The following is a 20887-nucleotide window of genomic DNA, read 5'->3' as shown; positions in this document are numbered from 1 at the left end:
TAACGCTTTGCAATTCTAAGTACTGCGTCTATCTTAGATTAGCTCCTTTCTTCTTTCTGAGGAATATAAAATGCTTCATAAAATCCTAATTTACTGATCTTCTCTGAGAGCCTGAAAAGTGACACTACATTGCTGTCCTAGCTTTTAACTGGATAAACTCCGTCACAGAGGGGATGGATGAGGAGCTTTTGATTGCGCATGAAAGCCAGGAACATAATCCGAGTCTCCTGACTGCTGGATTTGAACTTTAAAAACCAGATCATGTTTCCTCTGTGCTTTCAGGCTGTATACTGACCTTTAGGAATCGTATCTACCTACAAGTTCCCAGAAGAGATCTACTTTCCCTTGTCATGCTTTCCTGGTATCAGTTACGCTTTTCTTCTGATGAGTATTTTGAGCATATAGAATACACAGAGGGAGCAAATGAGAAGGGTATTTCCCATGGAGGCACTGGGGACCAGTTCTGCTCCCTGTAGACTGCACAGAAAGGTAATAGGAAGTGGCAGACCCACGGATCCTGGGCAGTACTTCCTTAATGCTGGAGAAATGCCATGTTTCTGCAAATACAGAAACACATCCTTGTTTCAGTACAGGGGAGAAAATGGATTGTGCCTTCAGCGCCAAGGGCAGCGAGAGGGATCTGGATCTGGGCTGGGCATGGTGGGAGGGTGCTGCTCTGATTCTTGTTAAGTCTTCCATTCCTCGCACCTTCTAAGAAATAAAGGACAGTTCCCCTCTTTGTATGTCTCCTTAGTGTTACAGAGATGACAAAGAAGAGGAAGGATGTTTGAAAATTAGAAAACACAACAATAAGAAAAAAAAAAGGTCATGAGATTGTATCACTGTTGTGGTGAAAATCCATGAACTCGGATCTTAATTGAGGTGATGCGATGCCTGGATCAGGTCTCACAGAATTGAAGGCCAGTGTTCATACATATTTGTTGTACAATTCTGCAGGCATTTTCCAAATTCCCAAGTTAGTTTGCATGGAGAGTTATACAGAATTTGAAACAAAGTTTTCTAATGACAAGTGAGTTGTTACAACGGTGCTGCCCTAGAGTTCTGTCCAATTCTCTGGATAGGGCTCATGTTTTATACTGAATGGAAAAGGCTTATGGAAACTGCTTATTAAAAGGGTATCATGCAGAGGCAGTGTGCAGAAGAAAGAGAATGGAGCAAAATAAGCTATCTAGGTCTTTTTAGATCTGGAGGCACATCTTCATTACTTTCTCCTCCCATTATAGCTACTGTTGTGTGGATGACTGCCTTACAAAACTGCAAGAGGAGCTCGACCATAGAGGCCAGCAAATCAGAGACGAACGAAACCTGAGCAAATTGAAATCGTGCTCCACAGGCAAAGAGAGATCACCTTATATGGGAACATCCATGGACAAGAAGATGAATGCATCCGGCCGAGCTGCTGAGTTCAGATCCCAAACAGATGGAAGACGTTAATGTGAAAATGAGAGCATTTAGGAAGTGAAGACACCAATTACTGCAGCATGTCTTATGCAATCCAGGTCCTCTTGTTTGTTTTTTTTTTCTTTTATTATAGCTATTGTGTTTTTATACGTACAGTTAGGTCTGACTGGCTTATATTAAAAATAAATTTGTTTCTGGCTATTCTAGCACTTAAATGCATCCCAGGTCTGTTTCTAGTTCCTCCCAGTTGCAGCTTTGGCAGTTGTTAGTACATAGCAGGATTTTGCTTGCTGAAGTCACTAATATCAAGTGTAGCGGTATGGATTGTGGTCAGCAAAAGCATAAGGATGATCACTGATGTCTCAAACAATCAAGCATATTTGTGGTCAGAATGTGACCTCTTCCTGTGTGCTAAAAGCATTTAAGACAATTCTAACAGCTAAAAAAAACTGGTTCTGAATAGTTAATCACAACTACAGCCATAGCATCCTAGGTGATTTAAAATAGTAAAAGATTGGGGAAAACAACAAACAAACTAACAAACAAAGAAATATATCTGTTCTGCAGATTTTATACATTTTGTGCCTCTGTGTGGGTCTTCTGTTACAAGAGGAAGGAACCTAGTCCTATTAATCTGAGTCTAATATATTCTGATCCAGTCTTCTTTTCTCTGACTCTGAAAATGAGATTTACAGGTCCCACCTCAACAGCTCTACTTCTTTACAGCTCCTTCTCCTGTGTTTACAGCATCAGATGGTAGCCTCACACCTGCTCCTTGAGCCCCTGAGCCAGATGCCAGTAGCTGGCTTGCAGCACATTGAGCAGCTTGTGCATGGAACTATGGCGTATCAGAAGCTGGAGCCAAACTGCATACTTTGTGTTGCCTTCAATCAGAGTAGGGACTTGGTCAGCTAGCTGAACTTGTTTTTAATCCTACCTGACACAAAACTATCCCGAGACCAAACAGGACTGTGTCCCATGCAAACTGAGGTAAAAAAGCTGAAAATCTTTGTGGCCACTGATGTCCCCAAAGCTTGCTTTATTGTTGCTCTACTCCTTGTGTCATCATTGTGAAATGATGTGAAATGAAAGTCATCTGCATCTGTCCAGTCTGGAAGCATATGGCACCTTCTTTGCACTGATGTAAAGTGTTGGGAGGTGGGGAGTCAGGCTAAGGAGGCCAACATCGTGCAGGTTTCAGTCCTTTTAGATTGATCTCTACAGTTGCCCCAGCTTCAGGCAAAGCATCTGCTTGCAAGAGTGTCGCTCACTGTGGGAGATGCTGAGAGCAAGGGTTGCAAGGCTGTTGACATACAAGGCACAAGGAGACTCCAGTGAGGTGCTGGCCTGCGCGTTGATGTAGCAGTGCCCTCTCCTGGAAAGCCAAGCAGCATAATTCACAGTGCAGTGCTCAGCTCCTGGTGCAACCAGAACCCAGTTTATTTTTGCAAATGCCTATTGATATGGTTGTTGAGGAGAAGAGCTGCACTGGTGCCTGGAATACACCTCTGGAGTGGGAGGAGCATGGCCAGGAGCCTCCTGACCTTTCTGTACTGCTGTTTCCCAGTGCAGAGACTCACCGTCTGAGCTGCTGCTTCTGCCTTAATGCTCCTGTAGCTCTCAGCTTCCCCCTTGCCTATGTGGACAAGGGACACCCAGCAAGGTTCTTTTGTGGTGGCTGAGGCCACCCAGTTCCTCATGTAAACCAGAGCTAGTGATGCACCCACAGCTTGCCAAAGAAGTGGGAAGTAAATGATCAGCTCATTTTAAAGATGTTGAGTAAGGCACACTGGAAGAGGATTTGATGTGAGGAAGGCTGCACAGTAATTCCATGGTAGAAACTAGTGAGCTTCCATTTTCCCATTTCACTGTGTTTTAAGGCCTTTGGTCTATGGGATTTCAGAGGAGCAGAAAGATTGAGTGCTGGTGGTGCTGTTTGCAGGTGGCAGAGGGATGGTGCTGTTGGCAGAAGGTGACAAGCAGTGCTAGCAATCAGCTTTGGAGCTCTAGGGTGAAATTCAGTGCTCCTTCTCTAAACAAATCAACGGTTGTGACTCTTCAGGCTATGTGCAGTTAGCTGTGCAAATACTTACTAGAGGGATTTGAAGATGCTAAAATTTTACCTGGAAGACTGGATAAGTTAATGGAAGGGGGATTTATTAAAGGTTACTGAATATAAAAAAAATAATAATCATATCTGACTAAGGGTGTCCTTGAGTTGCAAACAGACTGGGAAACTATTTGGAAGAATCATTTTTTTGCTTTCTTGGTCCTTACGTTCTTCCCTAGGCATCTATTTATGGCCATTCTTGGAGACAAAATAAGTGTCCTGTGCTAACAGTCCCGCGGTTTGATCCACGGTACTCGTTCCAAATTTAATGTGAACCCTAATCCTGTTCCTGCTGAAGCGTTTTGAAAAAAAAAAAAAAAAAAAAGTGTTGAATTCACACGGAAGAATCAAGCCTTTTAAGCAATATAAAAGCTTCCCATCCTTCTTCAAGTCAGGTCAGGGGCTTGAAAGTATTTACTGCTTCACGGAGCTTTCAAAGTCAGGCTTGATGTCTGGATTGATTCAGTAAAAGGAAATTCTCCCCCAGACATTGAACAAGTAGGACTTGAGAACTTAGCAGGAAATTCTCTCATTTTTTTCCAAACCAGAACTTTTTAACTGTAGAAAGCTGGGCTAGCTGGGGACCATACTAGCAGCATTAATGCATCTGGCATTTTGACTTTTCTCTTTGAAAAAAGTCTGAATTCATAAATTTACACTAGGGGTACTCAGTTGAAGGGAATTCAAAAAATCTTCCCTCTCTCAAAACTGTCTTTGTCGTACATAAACGTGGGTGGCTGCAATGAGCTTGTTTTTCTGTCAACAGGCTGAGTCAGACTACTTTTTAGCGGAATTCACCTTATTTTATAAAACTAAAACAGGTTAATTTGTCCTTTTCCTTCTCTGGACAGGTAAAGAAGGTGTTTGGCATCCTGTCTGCCATTTCTTTATATTAGTTGCGGTTAATATCAGTCCTTGATCCACTACCTGCCTTTCTGTAGAAGGCCTGGGGAACCCCGGTACTCACATAGGTCTCTGCCTGTGCCTTTAAGTGGTGTGGCTTGAGAAGTAGTGGAAAAAGACAGCACCAACCAGTTGCAGCTGTTAGAAATTTCATTCTCAAAGGAAGTGTCAGCAATGGTCTCGTGCGGCTGTCTGAAGGATCCATTTCACTATGACTCTCCAAAATCAATCCGCTTTCGGAGCGTTGGATGTGTATGTGCAAAGTGGTTCATTTATGTAGTTATTGCCATATATATTTGGTAAGTGCAGGGTGATGGGACATGGTGTTGTACACTAAGAAATGTTGCTTGTTTCGCAGGTTGTCTGGCTTGCAACGTGGTTTTCAGTGCTTTGAGTTCTGTGGCAGCAACTCAAGACCATTGTTTTGGTGTTGGGCTGTTCTTGGAAGATGGATGTGGCAGTGGGAACCTGGTGGTGGGAGTTGGGCACAGGAGGTTACTTAACAGGGTGGGGTTACTAGGACAGAGCTGGGTTTCTACTAACAAATGCTTTCAGTTTCATTTATTGCTGTGTGGTTCTCATTTTTGTTCTGTTAAAACCACACTACCTGCACTAAAAATCTCAGATTTACACCAGTGTTTCTGAGATTAGATCTTGTTCCAGAGTCTCCTATCTAGGGTTAGATACACCTAACAGATGAAATAGCCAATTAGCCCTTGAAGCAGATTTCAAGAACAATAAGGTGTTCTAGGAATATGCAGTAATTGATTGCCTCTAAAGGGCAGATTTTCCTCTTTGCTCCCAAAGTAGGGCTGTTTTCAGTGATAAGTCTTTGCTGAACAAAGTCTGCAAATTTAGATGGTTGGTTTCTTTCTTATGAGAGGGCAACAGGCCAGAACATTGAGCACACTGATCGCAATCTCAGTAAGAATCAATTTGGCAGGAAATGCAGGCACCTACTGCTGCTCAGACCTGGGCTCCTACTGCCAATTTCCAAACACACGATTATCCCAAAGTACCATTCTCCTGAAGGAAAAGGCTGAAACACTGTTATAGTAGACACTATAAATGGAGGAGCATTGATCAGTTGCTTTCAGTTTCTGTCCTTCAGAAACTTTTATCCCCTCCAGAAGAGTCTGTTGTTAAACTGAAATGGTGCTGGCTCCTGTGGCTATGCAGCCAGTTTGTTTGTCAAATAAAGCCTTTTATGGTACGTTTATGTAGAGTGGAAAGTACCTTCTGAACATACAGTAGTTTTCAAAGTTGACAGTTCTTTCATGAATTAGATGAGTGAAATGACTTCCCTGTCAGCATAAAAACAGAGATGACTTTCTATCATTAACACACACAATGCGCGAGGAAGTAAAAGCATTAGGACAAGATTTTTAAAGCAATCAGAATGACATGCAAGAGTACTCACTCTGGAAAGTTAAAGACTAAGTATTTTAAGCTCTCCACCCCCCAAAAAAAATATAAATCCCAAATATAGAGAGGACACTACTGTTTGTGACACAAAAGATCAAAGTCTAAGTAGAGTAATGCACCATGGGCAAAAGTTTTTGGATGACGTTAAGCCCCCTTGCAGTTAGTTGGTGTTTCACAAATGGCATCTGAAGAACCAGGATGTGACCTAATGCTGTCTATAGCATTTAAGCGGTGAAAATAGAAATTCTCTGTGTGTATTTGAACTCATTCCTGACAAAGCTGAACATTGCAAAGGTGAATCCAAGGGAAACTTTGGCCCAGATGATGCATCAGTCTCACACCAAACGGCTCTCAGTTACTTGAAAATGCTTGACTTTATCTTGCAGTGCATTTTGTCCAAAAATGATACAAAAAAAACTGACCCAATTTTATTTTTATGAGTGTACCTGTTCTTTCTGTTTAATCTGGCCAGTTACACCCTCATCGCTGACAAGCGCTATCAGGAGAAGGAAGAAGTTACCAGCTCAGTTCGCACTAGTGTGAAGGGAGTGGCTCATGCAGTCAGCAGGATCTGGGATACAGCAGAATATGCCATACCAATGCAGGCAAGTCTTAATTTAATGTCAGCATAATATTCAACTTCTGTTAGTGCATCTGTTTTTTTTTTTTTCCTGGTATGTCTCTCCTGGAATGAGCAGCAACATTAAAGGAGACTTTACATGTGAGACAGCAGTCTACCAAACCAAATCTACCCTTTCTTCCCCGGTACAAGGGAAAAGATTATCCTCTTTTATGATAATTCTGTGATGCTATTTGTTATGAATTTTTACAAAATCAAAAGATTTATTCCAGTATAGTGGTACTAAACACAATAGTATCATTACTAGTTAGTGCCAGCACGTTTTTCTTGGCTGCAATGCCAGATTAAAAAATACAAAATCGGGGCCTTTTTGCCCTGGTTGCTCATTTATGCCCTGATGATGTCCCTGGCTTTTCCTGTTTAAGCCAGATTGAACTTTAATGTCTGTTGGGGGGTGGTAGAGCAGAAACAGCCTCACTGTCCTTCCAGGTAATGCTCTGGAGTGACTGAGGTCTGAAAAAAGTCTGTGAAATTTCATGTAGATTCATTTTCTCTTCTCCATGTAGTCAAGAGACTCTTTTTTCGTGATGACCAACGTCATTCAGACAGAAAACCAGATTCAAAGCAGATGCCCTGAGGTAAATGTATATATATATATATTTTGTAATGTATATTTAGGATGATGGTATTGAATACAAATAGACAGTAGTTAGGAGCAAACATTAATGTTGATGTAAAAGAGTGGACTGTCCTTGGGACCATCCTGTGCAAGCAAATACTGCTGCTTTTAATGCTTGTATCTCAACAGAAAGCATGCAAAATCTATTTTAATTGCTCCATTTCTTTCCTCTACTCTGGTGTTTCCTGGGGATTCAGTTGTCAGTTGTGACTTTGCCTTGTAGCAATGACTTTGCCAAACATACATGCATCGCTTTCAGGCAGTGGTGACATTCAGGCCAGTGCAGCTTCTCTGGCTTTGCTGCTGGTCTTGAGAAAAACCTGAAGGGGTGATGGAGTTAGAGAAGTGCTATCAGCTTCTCTGCTGGTATGGTGCTCATTCCTACGTGTTCCCTTCCTTCCTTTCTCTAGCCCAAATGTGGTAGTCTGCTGCAGCTCTCCTCTTCATTCATCTGGCTGGCCTAGAAGTGGGACTTTGCAGTATAGTTCCTAAACACAAGTTAACTTTCACTGGCAAAAGTTTATGGAGCTGTTAGTAAACAAAGAAATAGTCCAGTATGAGATCTATTGCACCTAGTAGTACAGAAAAGAGTACAAAAAACAGGAAAGGACATAATAAAGGAAAGTGTTATTATAAGTGAGAAAAATATTGTTTTCCTCTTTTTTTTTTTTCAGCTAGCTTAGCCTTGTGCTTGTTATAAGCATAATAATAAATAAGGATTATACTTCCTCTGCATTATTTTCTTATTATTTACTATTTTTGCATTGAAGTTAAGAAAGACTTTTTACATAGGTATGGAGAGGAATATATTTATGTTGCTCTTTTCTGTCATTTTTTCAGGCTCCCTTTGCCAAAGCTATCTGCTCTACAGACAAGTCCTGTGAAAACGGGAGTGCATATGTCCACAGTAATGGTAGGTAAATGGCATTTTCAGATTGAAATATTGTTCGTGGGTACTACCTTCTGTTGCATTATTGACCAGTGCAGAACGTACAAGTTCCAACTTGGAGAAGAATTGCAGTAGAACAATACAGAATCCTGAGAGATATCTGATAACCTGTTTTTGAAACGACAAAACAGAGTTCTTACCATTTTCTATATGCCCTTTCTAAAAAGAGAAACAGTGAAAGGGAGCTGAGGAAGGGCAAATGTGAAGAGGAGTGCAGACCGTGATGTGAATTAAGGCCAGACTCCAGTCACTCCCATTGAAGTCCATGACTGCTCAGCAAGGGGAGTGGCTACAGGATCTTTTTGAAGGGTCTGTAACATCCCCATGATAATTAGTTCTCAGAATAAGACAATGACATCTGTCCTTTTTTGAGGGCTAGTTGTCCAGAAGACATCTTAGAGTTTTCATCAGCTATGTGAGTTCTTTGTAGTGCTGGGATTCCTGAATTCAGGCTTCTGGCTGAATTAGTGCTTTAGCTGGTAAAGACAGGGCACTCACAAAAAATGCTGACTCTCCAGGAACGTAGAAAGAATTAAGTTTTTCTGCTTACCTTTATATCCTTGTTTAATTTGCTTATGTTGTTGAATTAAACTTGTTAATTGTTTAATTGATTGTTAATTGATTCAGTTGACTGAAACGGCTAATTTCTCAGTTTATACCAAGACTCAGATATGTAACTTAATGGAAAACTTTGCAGGAAAGTACTTCATCCTCAGTCCAAACAATAGCAAGCATTGTTGACCCAAGTAAAGGGCTAAATAAGGATTGATGATGTGTGGCAGGACCATGATTTTATCCTGAACAGAAAGCTGCAAGAATTTATAATGTCAAAACCTCTGCTTTACATTTGAGGAGGAATCCACTGCCATGTAGAAACTCTCTATATGGTGCAAAACTCTTGTGTTTGCTGAATGAGAAATGCTTTCTCTACAGGAGTTCAAACAGGAAGATGTGTGCAGTATAATGAAACTCTTAAAACCTGTGAGGTCACGGCATGGTGCCCTGTGCCAATGGAGGAAACCCCCCCTGTGTAAGTAAAAAATCTACCTTTTTTTTTTTTTTGTCAAAAAAAAGGATTTGCTTTGACAGAGTCATACAATTTTAGGATAATCACTTTGCTCAGGCATGTACAGATCTCTTGTAAAACAGGTATTTTCTTCATAGCCATACTGTTAATGCTTACTCTATTTAAATGAATTCCTTCTACAATTGTCCTGCTGATTGTGCAGTAAAACCGAAGCCTCCAGTTTGTAACATCATGCAGCTTCCACAAAAACAATTTTAGATGTCATAGGCGCATTTTGAGTTCACTAGAGGCATTTAGATCATGAATTCAAATGTCAAGGCAAGTGTGAGATAGGTTTCCTGACTTGGGGTTCTCTTCTGCCAGGCTCAGTGCTTTAAGGTGTAGAAGCTCCTTATGGGTGCATTTACCACAGCAAGGTTGCTTCCACCACTCAGAACAGTAGTACTGGATTGGTTGTCTGTGCTGCACAGTAGCATTTGGGGGTCCTCTCCAGACTGAAGAACAGCATCTTCATCCTTCTAGACAGGTGATGAAAACCTCAATGCTGGCAATACATAATAGTGAGCTGAAGAAAACTGGAGGAAAAAGACTCTGGGGAACGATGTTGCTGTGACCCAGAGAGTGGAATGGAGGAGACCTGTGGCCATCTTTCTCTGTAATCGCATAAGTGTGCAGTGTTCCAAGAAGAAACTGGTCCATTTTCTTTCTATATCAGCCAAAGCATGAAGAAATTGTATAATCATTTTGATTTCTACAGAGATGCTGGAAATTACACTCTAAGACTTAAGAGTGGATGACTAATCAGTTTTAGCTTCTCTCAACCAGCTTTTGAAATATACATGTAAGAAACCAGGTCAATTACCACTTCCATTAACTCACTGCTTTTAAAAGATAACAAGCACAATTCTGTGTATATATCCCATCTTTTCTTTATGTCAGAGACTGAGAAGTTTTTCTACTGCCAGGTTCCATCCAGGGCTCACAACACTTCCTGCAGCAACTTTGAGATTTTTTCAGCTCTTTAAAGGAAGTGCCATTACTTTTGCAGACAGAGCTGTGATCTGAAAAAAGGCTTTGCCCAGAAACAGGAAGGATATTACTGTTCATACAGCATCCTGGAAAGATATGCATGAGCTTCCTGAGCTATTGGAATCTTAGGGTTTTTTTGATAAAGTCTCAGTGACTGCCAGTCATTTCCAAATGTCGTGTTGTGTAGGCTTACTGCCGTGTGTTCCAAAGGGAATTTTGTCGTTTATTACATTGCACAGTTGACGCATTCTGTCTTGTTTCCTAATCGTCCTCTACAGTGCCAGTAGTTGATCACTACCAAGGACCAAAAATAATGGATGAGAGGTTTGATCCAAACCTCTGATGTAAAATGTTCCTTCACAATTTTCATTGGCAAGGAAAAAAGGAGGAATTGCTAAATAGCAAAGCTGAGTGTTTGTTTGCTACCAGAACAATATATAAGAGAAAGGTCAGAGCCCAGGAAGTTTTGCCGTCTGGTTGAGATACTGAGGGAGAAATGTTGGGTTTTGGTTACACCCATGATTGTCTTTATTGTCCAAATTCTTTTGAAAGATAAGTTTCATGAGCTATACAGGAGTACTCCTTTTCCTTCCCGTTAGTTATGGCTGGAGCTGAACAAAGGAGCCAAACAAAGCTATTGCATTTTGGCAAGAAGATTCTTTTATTTTTGATTGTTCATTTCTGCCTCAAACAGGGCATAGCTGTCAGATTAGCTGGCCCAAGGATAGGTGTTTACACCACGTTTTCCAGAAGATCTTTGGATCAGATTTCAGATGCCTCCCAGTGGATGAGTTGCAGACACTTCCACATTATAGGTTCATTCATTTTTATCTCTTTAACGGTTAACATACATTATTCATGTCTTGACTGTTATACACTGAAATTCTTCAGAAGCTTTTATGTCCAGATAGTATCTGCAAGTATTAAATTGGTTTGCAGCCATGTCTCTCATTCATTGACTTTGTTTAGGAGATGCTCTGAGATGTCCTTCATGGAAACTGTCACCCAACTAATGTGCTTCTAGTCATCACAGATGCAGAGGCTTTGCTCAAAGTGCAATGATAGGAAAAATACTGCATGCTTAGAAGCACTGTCCTTGATATGGATGACTGCTTTGAAGACTGTTTACACCCCTTGGAATGGCTGTCCTGATGAAAATTAAAATTTTCCTGACTCATTTTCAAAACAGAGCTGTGTGAATATTCCAGTCCAGCGCTGTCCCTGTGCACGACATATATAGCTAAAAATTGCATCTGTTTCTCTTCTATAGCCCAGGCAAGTCCTGGGGTGTAGCAGAGATTGTCTCATGCAATCTAGGCCAAGGTTAACTCAGCTGGCAATTTGTAGGAAAGTGCCTTCTTTCCTGCCACATTAGCTTCAGATAAATGACTTTTGAGGAAGGGTAGGACTGGCAGCCTGCTTCCCATGGTGTTTGCAGTTCACCAACATATTTAGTGACACAAACCACTGTCTCCCCACAGTCTGCAGGGTAAGCCCTCAAACCGCTATCTTCTAGAAAGGCAGAACAGCCTTTGATGATGTGATTGATGCCTGACTTCCAGAGACATCCTCTAGGAATAAGAGCATGTCTCATTCTTATATTCTTACTAGCTGTGCAGCTCTGGCATAAATGGCCACCTGTCTGCAGGGACCAGCAATGAAACTGCCTTTGTCATTGTGCAGAAATAATCAGCTGTCAAATGGTATATGCTCTTACTACTATTCTGTAGCAAGAGTTATACGAGAAGTCTTGTGAGCTCATATTTTAGCTGCATGTAGCACACATTTAGGCTCAGCCCACACAAGCAAGAGCAAGAGGGAGAGAACAATTTATATCTAAAACTAAGAGAATGACCTTTATCTTTCTTGGTTCCCTGAGTCACTTAACTCTGCTTTTCAATCTCTTTCTCAGCAAAGTATTCTGCCTACTGACAATGTTCCAGGTAATAAATTAGCATAGCATTAATTGATGCATTTAAGTACAAGAAGTTACTTCATTTGATGTTTCTCTTCTAGGCCTGCAGTTCTGAGGAGTTCTGAAGACTTCACAGTGCTAATAAAGAACAACGTTCACTTCCCAAAATTTAATTACACCGTGTAAGTGCAAACATTCCCAAATGCTTTCTGAAGAGTGAGTGGTTGTGCTCTAAAGAAAGGATTGTGTAAATTGGCACCTTCTTTACTCAGAAAGGCTGTCTTCAGGGCTTTATCTGCATGAGCAACAGCTGTTAAGTCTTTAGTCCTATTAATTCTTCAGGAACTGAGAGAAATAGAAGAGCTTGGGATCACAGCCTCCCAGGCACAGAACAATAAAATCGCTCGTTCAGATATACTGGTTTATGTTGGGCTAAAACAACTAAAGTACAATGTAACAGTTGTGTGGTCCAGATTATAAAGTGAAAAATATTTAGTTTACTCAGGTAAATTTTGCCTGTGATATATTCAAAGAGTAAAGAATTGATCTTGATTTGTAGATCTCTCTTAGGGAAATATAGATCTGGTAGATGTGAAAACAAAAGCTCATGTAAGTACAATCTGAGCACGTTTAACACAGCTTCTAGTAAAAGTGAAGGCCCTTAGCTGTATTTATAGCTGCTCCAGCTTTTGTTTTTAATTTTAAACAACTCTATGTGTTCTTCACAGACAAAATATTTCACCAAATTTCAATTCTTCCTGCACATTCAACAAGATAACTTCCCCTCTCTGTCCAATATTCCGTCTGGGAGATATCCTTCAGGAAGCAAAAGAGAACTTTTCAGAGGTGGCAGTAAAGGTCTGTGATACTACTTTCTTTGTTATGCTCGGTGTGAAAACTTTTCTTTCTTTTTCTTCCTGCATATTTTCCTGTCTGCCATATAATGGAATTGTTCTTGGTTTAGAAACAGGTTGTTTGAGAACCAACATAACCTCACATTTTAAAAAATAAATGCGTTAATCATCTCACAGAATGAAACCGCGTTGACAGAGTTGATACTATTTGGTTTGTATTACTGTAGCTTGTAGAGGCCCTTGTACCACCTTTCATTTAAATAGGCCTTGTATAAGGCTGTCACTCATGATCACCTTTCAATTCTACCAAAGCACATCATAAATCATGTTGCTTCAGGAAAAAACTGTCCAAAAGTCGGACTGGCACAAATAGTGGCTTATGTTTGGCATTAAAAAGTTCAGAAAAGGCAGCAATCACACTAGTCCTCACACTTACTTTTTCTGTTTCTAGGGAGGAGTAATTGCCATTGAGATTAAATGGGACTGTAATTTAGACAGCTGGTCTTACTACTGCAGTCCAGAGTATGGTTTCCGCCGCCTTGATGGCAAAACAAGAACCCAATACCCTGGATTCAGCTACAGGTAAAAAATGTTAGATGAAGCAAGTAAGGTGTTTTCTGAGTTGAAGCGAAGATGTGATGAGGTGTGGAGAATGACAGCTTGGAACAACTGAATATTTGATTCTGCTTTGCTTCAGTACTCATGTCCTTAACTTAACTTCATGTCCTTACTGCAGTTGTATCATCATGGTCATTTTCCAGATGAGCATGGTTGTATGGTAGGAGGTTTTATTTCTGTGTTGAAAGGCCTAGAAATTTTCCACAAGTGTTCTGGGAACTAACACAGAAAATAGTTTGGGCAGCTTCCACCATATGGCAATTGAAGCTTTAAACTACCTAAATTTGTGAGTTTCCTAAGGCAATAAAATAAAATAAAATGTTTTGCTAACATCTGGGTAACCCTACAGTTCACTGAATCAAGATTTATTTAAAAGTAAATTAGAGCATTTGGTTCTGTGTTCATACAGCAGACCTACGAGAAATTCAAACAAAAAATCTTGTTGTGACTCTAGTTCTAAATAGTTACACAATTTATCAAATGCATATCAGCGTGTTTAAAATTGAAGTTATCCCTCAGATCTAGGACAAAATTTTTGTGTAACGGCACTTTTTGACTTTGGTTATTATCGTGGGTTTTCATACGGTGATGCTAGCATGAGTGTCTGAGCTGTCAAAGAGCTGCCAATATACGTCAAAGCTGTGTTCTGCTGGAGCTGTGCAAACAAGGAACAAATAGGTGTTCCCTCAGAGCTGACAACCACAGACAGGAGATGGGGGAGAACACAAGTTAAAAGTGGGACAGTTCTACAAGGCTGAGGCCAGCAATGTTTCTATTCAATAGACTTCTGCAGGCAAAGGGGATTTCTTAGGCTTTTGGAGGAAGACTGGAGTAGTTTTGAGGATATTAGTATCAGATTAACAGCTAGGGTCAAAATGCCAAGAATGGGTTTGCCCGAAATCCTGTTTTTTAAGCATCAAAATACCAGTGGAAAGATTATTTTGCTGTGGTGCAGTTGAAATGTGTGCTGAAAGGAAGTAAAACTCTAGTACTCAGGAAGTGAGCTTCATCTGAGAACACAGGCAAGCCTGCTGGGAGAGTGTACAGGATACCAGACAACATCCAGATGGCCTGATTCTGCAGCTGTTAATCAAGGGGTTTTATTGGCAAAAGAAAACCTTTCTCTGATGTCTGCAAAATTTAAAAAAGAGGTGGAGAGTAGGTCTGTGCAGCAATTCAAAAAGTGAAAACAGTGAAAGTTGAAGGATGATGAATAGTTTGAACATAATACCATTAAAACAGCCATGGGTGTTTCAGGGAAGAATGTGCACAAACTCTGCCACAGTGTTGAGCTGGTGTATGCAAACCTGTATAAACGGCTGCTGATTTCAGTAGAATTACCCAAAGGAAATGATCCTACAATAAATATATTTCAATAAAACTTTTATTCATCAGTGTGGCATTTCATAAGAATGTAACATACTATCAGACCAGAGGTCCATCCAGCCCAGCATCCCAAAGCTAGCAGAGATCAGTAGCAGAAGAAAACTTTGAAAAGACCCTAAGAAACAGGTTATAGAACGCTGCTTCCCCTGCAGTCCAGATGGGGACTCTAGGCAGGTTATAACCTGTCTGCATGGAGTCCTATTGCTTTTAGCCCAGTTCCAGAGGAAATTTTGTGATAGACTTGAATGGGAAGATGTAAGCCTTCTGAAAGAAAATAACTACTTGAGGTGCAAGGGAGCAAAGCTTCAGACAGTGGTCAAGAAAGCTCCCAACAGGTCATCTCTGAGCACAAAGCTGTTACAGAGAAGAAAGCTTGTATGCCATCAAGAAGAAATATGAAATAACCTCTACCATGGGGGCTAGAGAAAACCTCTGATCCTGAAAACAGTTAGGAAAACTTTAAAATAAAGCCTAAATGACCTGCAAGCTTTGGAGGCTAAGAGCTGGCTGGTAAAACATGCATTGGTCATAGACTTTGGAACCATTCAGCACAAGCAAAAAGGGTATTTCATATCTGTGCAAGTAAGAAGAAAGCAGAACACATTATGCTGTGTTTTTCTGAGTGACTTTCCTTCAGAGAATTTTAAATTGTATCTCTGTGAATGAGAAGCAAATGATCTAGGAAACTGATTAAGAGTAGTCTAAAAGTCTGACAAACTTAGCTTGGAGTAGAATGCAAAGGGAATGCGAAATACAGAATGGAATCAAGTAAAAGCTTGCTCTGGGCTGGTTTGTTAGCATCAAGATGGCAAAGCAGAGCTGCAGGGACTGAACCCAAAGAGTAAAGAAAGGAGGAAAAAGTATTTCTTTTTTAGATGTCTCTATAATCTGAATGAGTAAACCAAGACACTGGAAATCAGAAGGCTGAGCTGATAGTATTTATGCTAGACATATCCTCTTAAACACAGTTACTCTTCTTGTAGTAGAACAGGCAGCCAACTATAAAAACAAACTTTGATTAACAATGACAGAATGATCTGTGAGTATCTGACACCCACGGAACTAACCTTGCAGCCCTTTAGCTCAGCAAATTGCAATTCAAATTATTTATCTAAATGAAGGAGAAGAGGATTTAGAGATCACTCAAGTAAACCAGTCAAGAACAACACAGCATTTTAAATCCTGACAGCAAGTCTGAGGCAAAAGACATACGGTATTGTTTTCAGTAGCTGAGAATTAGTGCCATTGTGTGTTTTAGTAAGTCTTTCAGTTTAATGTAATGATTTTGTCTGTACTGCCAGCTTTTCATTGTCAGGCTTGAAAAAGATCTCATTGTTGCATGCTCTGTGACTATTTATCCATAAGCTGATGTGAGCTGTGCATCAGGCGGGTCGTGTTGTTGATAGAATAAGAAACTGGAAGTTCATAAAGGCCAATGTGATTCTTGGCACTCTCTGCTGCTTAAGGAGTTGGAAATGAGTGATAATCCAGCATGCTGAAGTGTCCTCAGGAGTTCAGAGCAGGTAGTGGAAAATGTAGCATTAAAAGACTTAAGAACATGGGCACTTTTGCCATTGCCAGTTCCTCATATATTCTTGCTAGGGTTTTCTAACTGCTTTACCCATAGTTGAACTTCCCTCTGTAGCTTTAGGTTCTGATTTGAATGGTGACAGCAAAACACTCCTTGGACATTAGCTAGATTTTTAATTTGCTTAAATCTCTACATACATGTGTATTAATTTAGTTTAGACTGCCAGCGATGAAGCTGGCTTCATGAACTGTTCCTGAATGCTTATTCCAGCATTTCAGAAGGCTGTAAGAAAGAAGGCAAAAGAAACTATGCCCCCTTTTGTGTTCTGCACTTTTGTATCATTGTATTCCCTAGGGAAGCCACACTGATCTTCATTTGTTCTTTTGCAGATTTGCAAGGTACTACAAGCGAGAAAATGGAAAGGAGCAGCGAACACTTTTCAGAGCCTATGGAATACGGTTTGATGTCCTCGTCTTTGGCACAGTAAATGCAATTGTTTTTCTTTGTGGAGGGAGGAGAGAAGAAAACTTACTATTTCTTTAGCCCTGCGTCTGCCATATTCCCCTTTCCCCTCTTCTGTCCATCATTCTGGAATGGAAGTCCTGTCAGATTAGTAGATCTAAACTCAACTGGCATAGGAGAACAAAGCTGAGAATGACATAGCAGGGTTGAGAGAGACAGGATTGTTGTTTAGACAAAGAATAACAGGTATCTTGTCTATCATGAACCTTGTGTGAACCTTGTGTGTCACCGCTGTTTCCCTCTCAAATTGTTTATTTTCCCCTGCAAAGTGTTAGAGATAGTTTATGTAATCTTAGGATTGGATGGATGAATCATTGTAAAAGGACAAAAAGAGAAATGGCATTCAGATGAGTGAGTGGTTATAGATCTTGCTACCCAGATATTCTTTTATGCTTCCTTTAGGGTGGAAAATTTAGAAGTGTTGAACTCTTCACATTCATTGGATCCACAATCACCTATTTTGGTTTGGTGAGAGACTTGGTTTTTGTGTTAATAGAGCCAGTTCTGGAGAACTCCAGTCTCATTAAAAAAGTGGAATCACTACTTGCTTTTCTTTCTTATGCAGGCTTTTACTGCCATTGAAATCTTGTTTTCCTTATACAATTGCTCCGGCTGCTGGAAAATACAATTCTGTGATAATATAATCAGGAAGAAGTATGAGACTGTGCTGGAGCCAAAACAGGTAAAGAATGCAAATTGCTGTTCAGTAGACACACAAATGCCACAGATCAAACCCTTCGTAATTGCTGTGTGGTTCATTCCTGCTTCACTGCTTGGGCTTTGTTCTTCTGCACGCTGTGTGCAGCCTGCAGTTGTGGATTTAGGAGATCAGAGATTTTTGTGAGAGGGATTGCGGGATCCAGTGCATAAAGGAGTTGGCAAAGGGAACTGCCTCCTCCTTTTCATGCCAGAGAATCTCCAGGTAGCTTCCATGGAGCTGTGCACTGCATGGCTGCAGTGGGCTCTGCACATAGATCATTGGCAGAGCAGAGCAACACCATCTCTATCAGAGAAACACGCTGGGAGTAGTGACCCTTTAAAGCAGGGGAAGGAGGTCGCAGAAGGGTTATCTACAAAGAGGGCTTTGCTCAAAGGCTCTTCCCTGCCAACCTGAATTTCCTCTTCCTCTTTTTCAAGGCATTACCAGTTATTACTCTTGGGTACACCTACTAATTCCCCAGCATTTTAGACAAATGTTTTTTAATGAAAGGCAAAGATGAACTCTCCACATAAAGGCCCTGCACAACTGCACTCCTGCAGTTAGCTACAGTTAGTTCCATAACCTCTCTTCCCCTTAGCTTTGTCTGTCCCTGCTGCTGCCCATGTCCTTGCTATCCCAGATACTGGGATACATCTACTCTTGCAGCACACAGTTGCAGGGAACTGTTGTCAGCATACAGACTGCAAAACTGTGCTATATCCCCAGCTTTCTAGGTAACTATTCCAGCTGACAGTGCTAATTTCTTCTGCTCTACAGGTGATGCTTGTGTCCTATGTTGATAAGCCACATGTTATTTTGATAAAGAGGCCTCTGAAAACAAGCTTGCAGGATGCTGAAGGCAGCATTTTTGAGGTAAAGGCAGACACTTAACCTTCGGGATTCCCTCTTCAGAAAGGAATGTCATTTCAAACTGATTTGGATTTCCCCTTCCCCATATTTCTAGATTAGATCCTGAGTGACTAAAAATGGATTTGTATTGCCCCCCTAAAGTTAGTAAGTCCTGTGACCAGAGGATGTATTTTCTAGAGTCAGCTAAAAACTGCTGCTTTCCTGTAGTGGGCATGTGCTAGTGGGAGTGTGGTGGTGTTGAAACAACTTGTAAGGTGTCAATTCGATTTTGCAAGGGTGGGCGTTGGCAACACAGAAAGATAATCCTCCTCCAGATCTGCTGATCTATCATCATTATACTTATTGTGCTGTGTCAAACGAAAGACCCAGTGGTGAGGATCACTGTTGTAAATTCTCTCTGCAGATGGATGAAACAGCAGCAATGCTTTATCATCTAATTTATGTTGGGAATTGCTTTGCAGAATCACCCTGTGAAATTCAGTGATCCTTGCAGCTTCTTCACCAAGGAGCCCAATGAGAACCATGACACTGAAGAATCTCAGCTTAGTTGTCTAATGCAAAGCACCCGTTCTCCGAAGTGCCCCAAGTGGTGCTGCTGTGGCCAATGCAATCTGACGCAGAAGTTCCACGAGCAGCTCTGCTGCCGCAGCACAGATGGGCCGTGCATCACAACCACCTATTGGTTTAAGAAGCTGGTGCTGTCCAGAGAAACCCTGAATAAAGCCCTTCTCTACGAAGACCCCTTTCTGGACCTGCAAGGTGACAATACCAGCAATCAGCTGCGTCATGCTGCTTACAAGCAGTATGTTCACTGGCGTTTTGGCTCTTTTGAGTTGGAAGACAGAGCTGTCATCCCAAGTTGCTGCAGAGGGGTGATTAGAAGTACTTATCCCAAAGCAGATGGCAACTATACTGGTTTTAAGATAGAATGAGGAAGCAGCACAACTTGAGCTCATGCAGTGGCTTACCTTGGGCATTTAACCTTTGATTTCTTTCATAGGATTTTTTTATTTTTTTTTTATATGTGTAAAAGAAGAAGAAAAAGAAAGTGTGTGACATCCCAAAATCTTTGCTGTGCAGCTGAATTTTTGTATATTATCATTAGAGAGGGACTGTTGCCTACTGCTTGTCTTAGAGGAACAAGTACCTTGAGCTAAAGTATGTACTTCTCCCTTTGTTTTGCTCTGTGACTCACCCTGTGTGGTTTAGAAATGTAGCCTCTGGGGTGAGCTCTTAGGGCTACATTTTAGTGAGAGGTTCCAGGTCTCCTGTCTTTGCTTTGGAGTGTGCCAGACTCCCAGATGAGTGAGGAGATGACCAGCACCCTGAAAATAAGATGGAGCCAAGAACCATCTAAAAGCATGACCCCTGAAAGAAGGAAGCCCAAAAGAGAGATCAGTTGAAGATGTAGTCCTGAGCATTTCTCTCCCCTAGCCTCACCACCTTGCTGCAGCTCTGGATCAGAGGTTCTGGAAAGAAGCCAGTGAGTATGCATTTTCATAACTCACTGTTAAAGGCCTGACAGTCTGTCCAGATTAAACAGGCTTATTTTAGATTTCAGTGGCACAGAGAAAGCATTTTCTGAAAAGCCCAGCTGTTCTCTTTGTATTGGTCCTTTTACCTTAAACCGGGAATTACAGTGGAAAGTACTTTTACCATCTTTGTCTAATATTTTCAGGCATTTCATTCATATTCATTGAATTTTAATGTTAGTCTTTGTCCTCCTGTTTGCTCTTAGCTTCTAACAGGCCTTGCCTCCTACACCTCCTCCTACTGCATGCAGCACAGTGCAAGTTGCTTTTTACAGTGATGCATAAGGCCACAGCCAAGGAACAGCAAATTTAGGGTAGATTAATCTGTGCTCCAACACCTTTTCAGTTCTTTCTTTTTGTTGTACTTGGCCATGTTCTATTTTTGTAGAAACAGGGTGAGAAGGATTGTAACGTGTATATTTTGCACTCCTTTCAAGTAAGCTTTGTTCTCTCCGAGCTAAACCAGCAGTTTGCCGTTTCAATTCCCAACATACATTTTGAGATATATGGCTGGGAGATTGTCAGCTGTATTTCTATCTTCAGTTGTAATATACATTAATTGTATTAACATTCACATTGCATCATTTTATATATCTAGAGTGAGAAAAGATTACAGTTGGCATGAATGCATTCCTGTTCTGACACGTGCGCTATCTTTCCTTTTGGAAGAATTACAATGGATATTCACTTAAAACTGTGATTTTTAAGTTCTTTTCACTTTTCTCATGTATGTTTTTCTTTAACGCTCCCTCTTGCCCCTTCTCCTGTCACTTTTAACTGGCTTTGTAATAAACAGAGCGTTTTTACTAGTTGAGTTAGAATCTCTTCAATGATT

The 20887-nt window shown here is 40.8% G+C and overlaps 1 protein-coding gene across 3 annotated transcripts; it reads left to right on the top strand.

Annotated features, from left to right (window-relative positions):
• Positions 1-59: 59 nt before the first annotated feature.
• On the top strand, positions 60-20861 carry P2RX7 (purinergic receptor P2X 7). 3 transcript variants are annotated; one of them, XM_072024610.1, is made up of 14 exons: positions 60-489; positions 1245-1520; positions 6333-6465; positions 7007-7078; positions 7960-8032; positions 9002-9098; positions 12141-12221; positions 12768-12897; positions 13345-13475; positions 16818-16911; positions 17353-17418; positions 17516-17632; positions 18428-18523; positions 18982-20861. In XM_072024610.1, exons 2-14 carry the CDS (start codon positions 1510-1512, stop codon positions 19450-19452), a joined length of 1572 nt encoding a protein of 523 aa, XP_071880711.1. In that variant the 5' UTR covers positions 60-489; positions 1245-1509; the 3' UTR covers positions 19453-20861. The 3 variants fall into 3 exon arrangements, with proteins under 3 accessions (XP_071880711.1, XP_071880710.1, XP_005028243.2); XM_072024609.1 differs by lacking the exon at positions 60-489 and having other exon boundaries at positions 894-1520; XM_005028186.6 differs by lacking the exons at positions 60-489; positions 1245-1520 and adding an exon at positions 4531-4734.
• Positions 20862-20887: the final 26 nt, after the last annotated feature.

Source organism: Anas platyrhynchos, chromosome 16 (assembly GCF_047663525.1).
Source record: "Anas platyrhynchos isolate ZD024472 breed Pekin duck chromosome 16, IASCAAS_PekinDuck_T2T, whole genome shotgun sequence".
In the NCBI taxonomy this organism is placed as follows: domain Eukaryota; kingdom Metazoa; phylum Chordata; class Aves; order Anseriformes; family Anatidae; genus Anas; species Anas platyrhynchos.
Note: the sequence above shows the minus strand (reverse complement) of the source record. Positions and strands in the feature narration are given on the sequence as shown.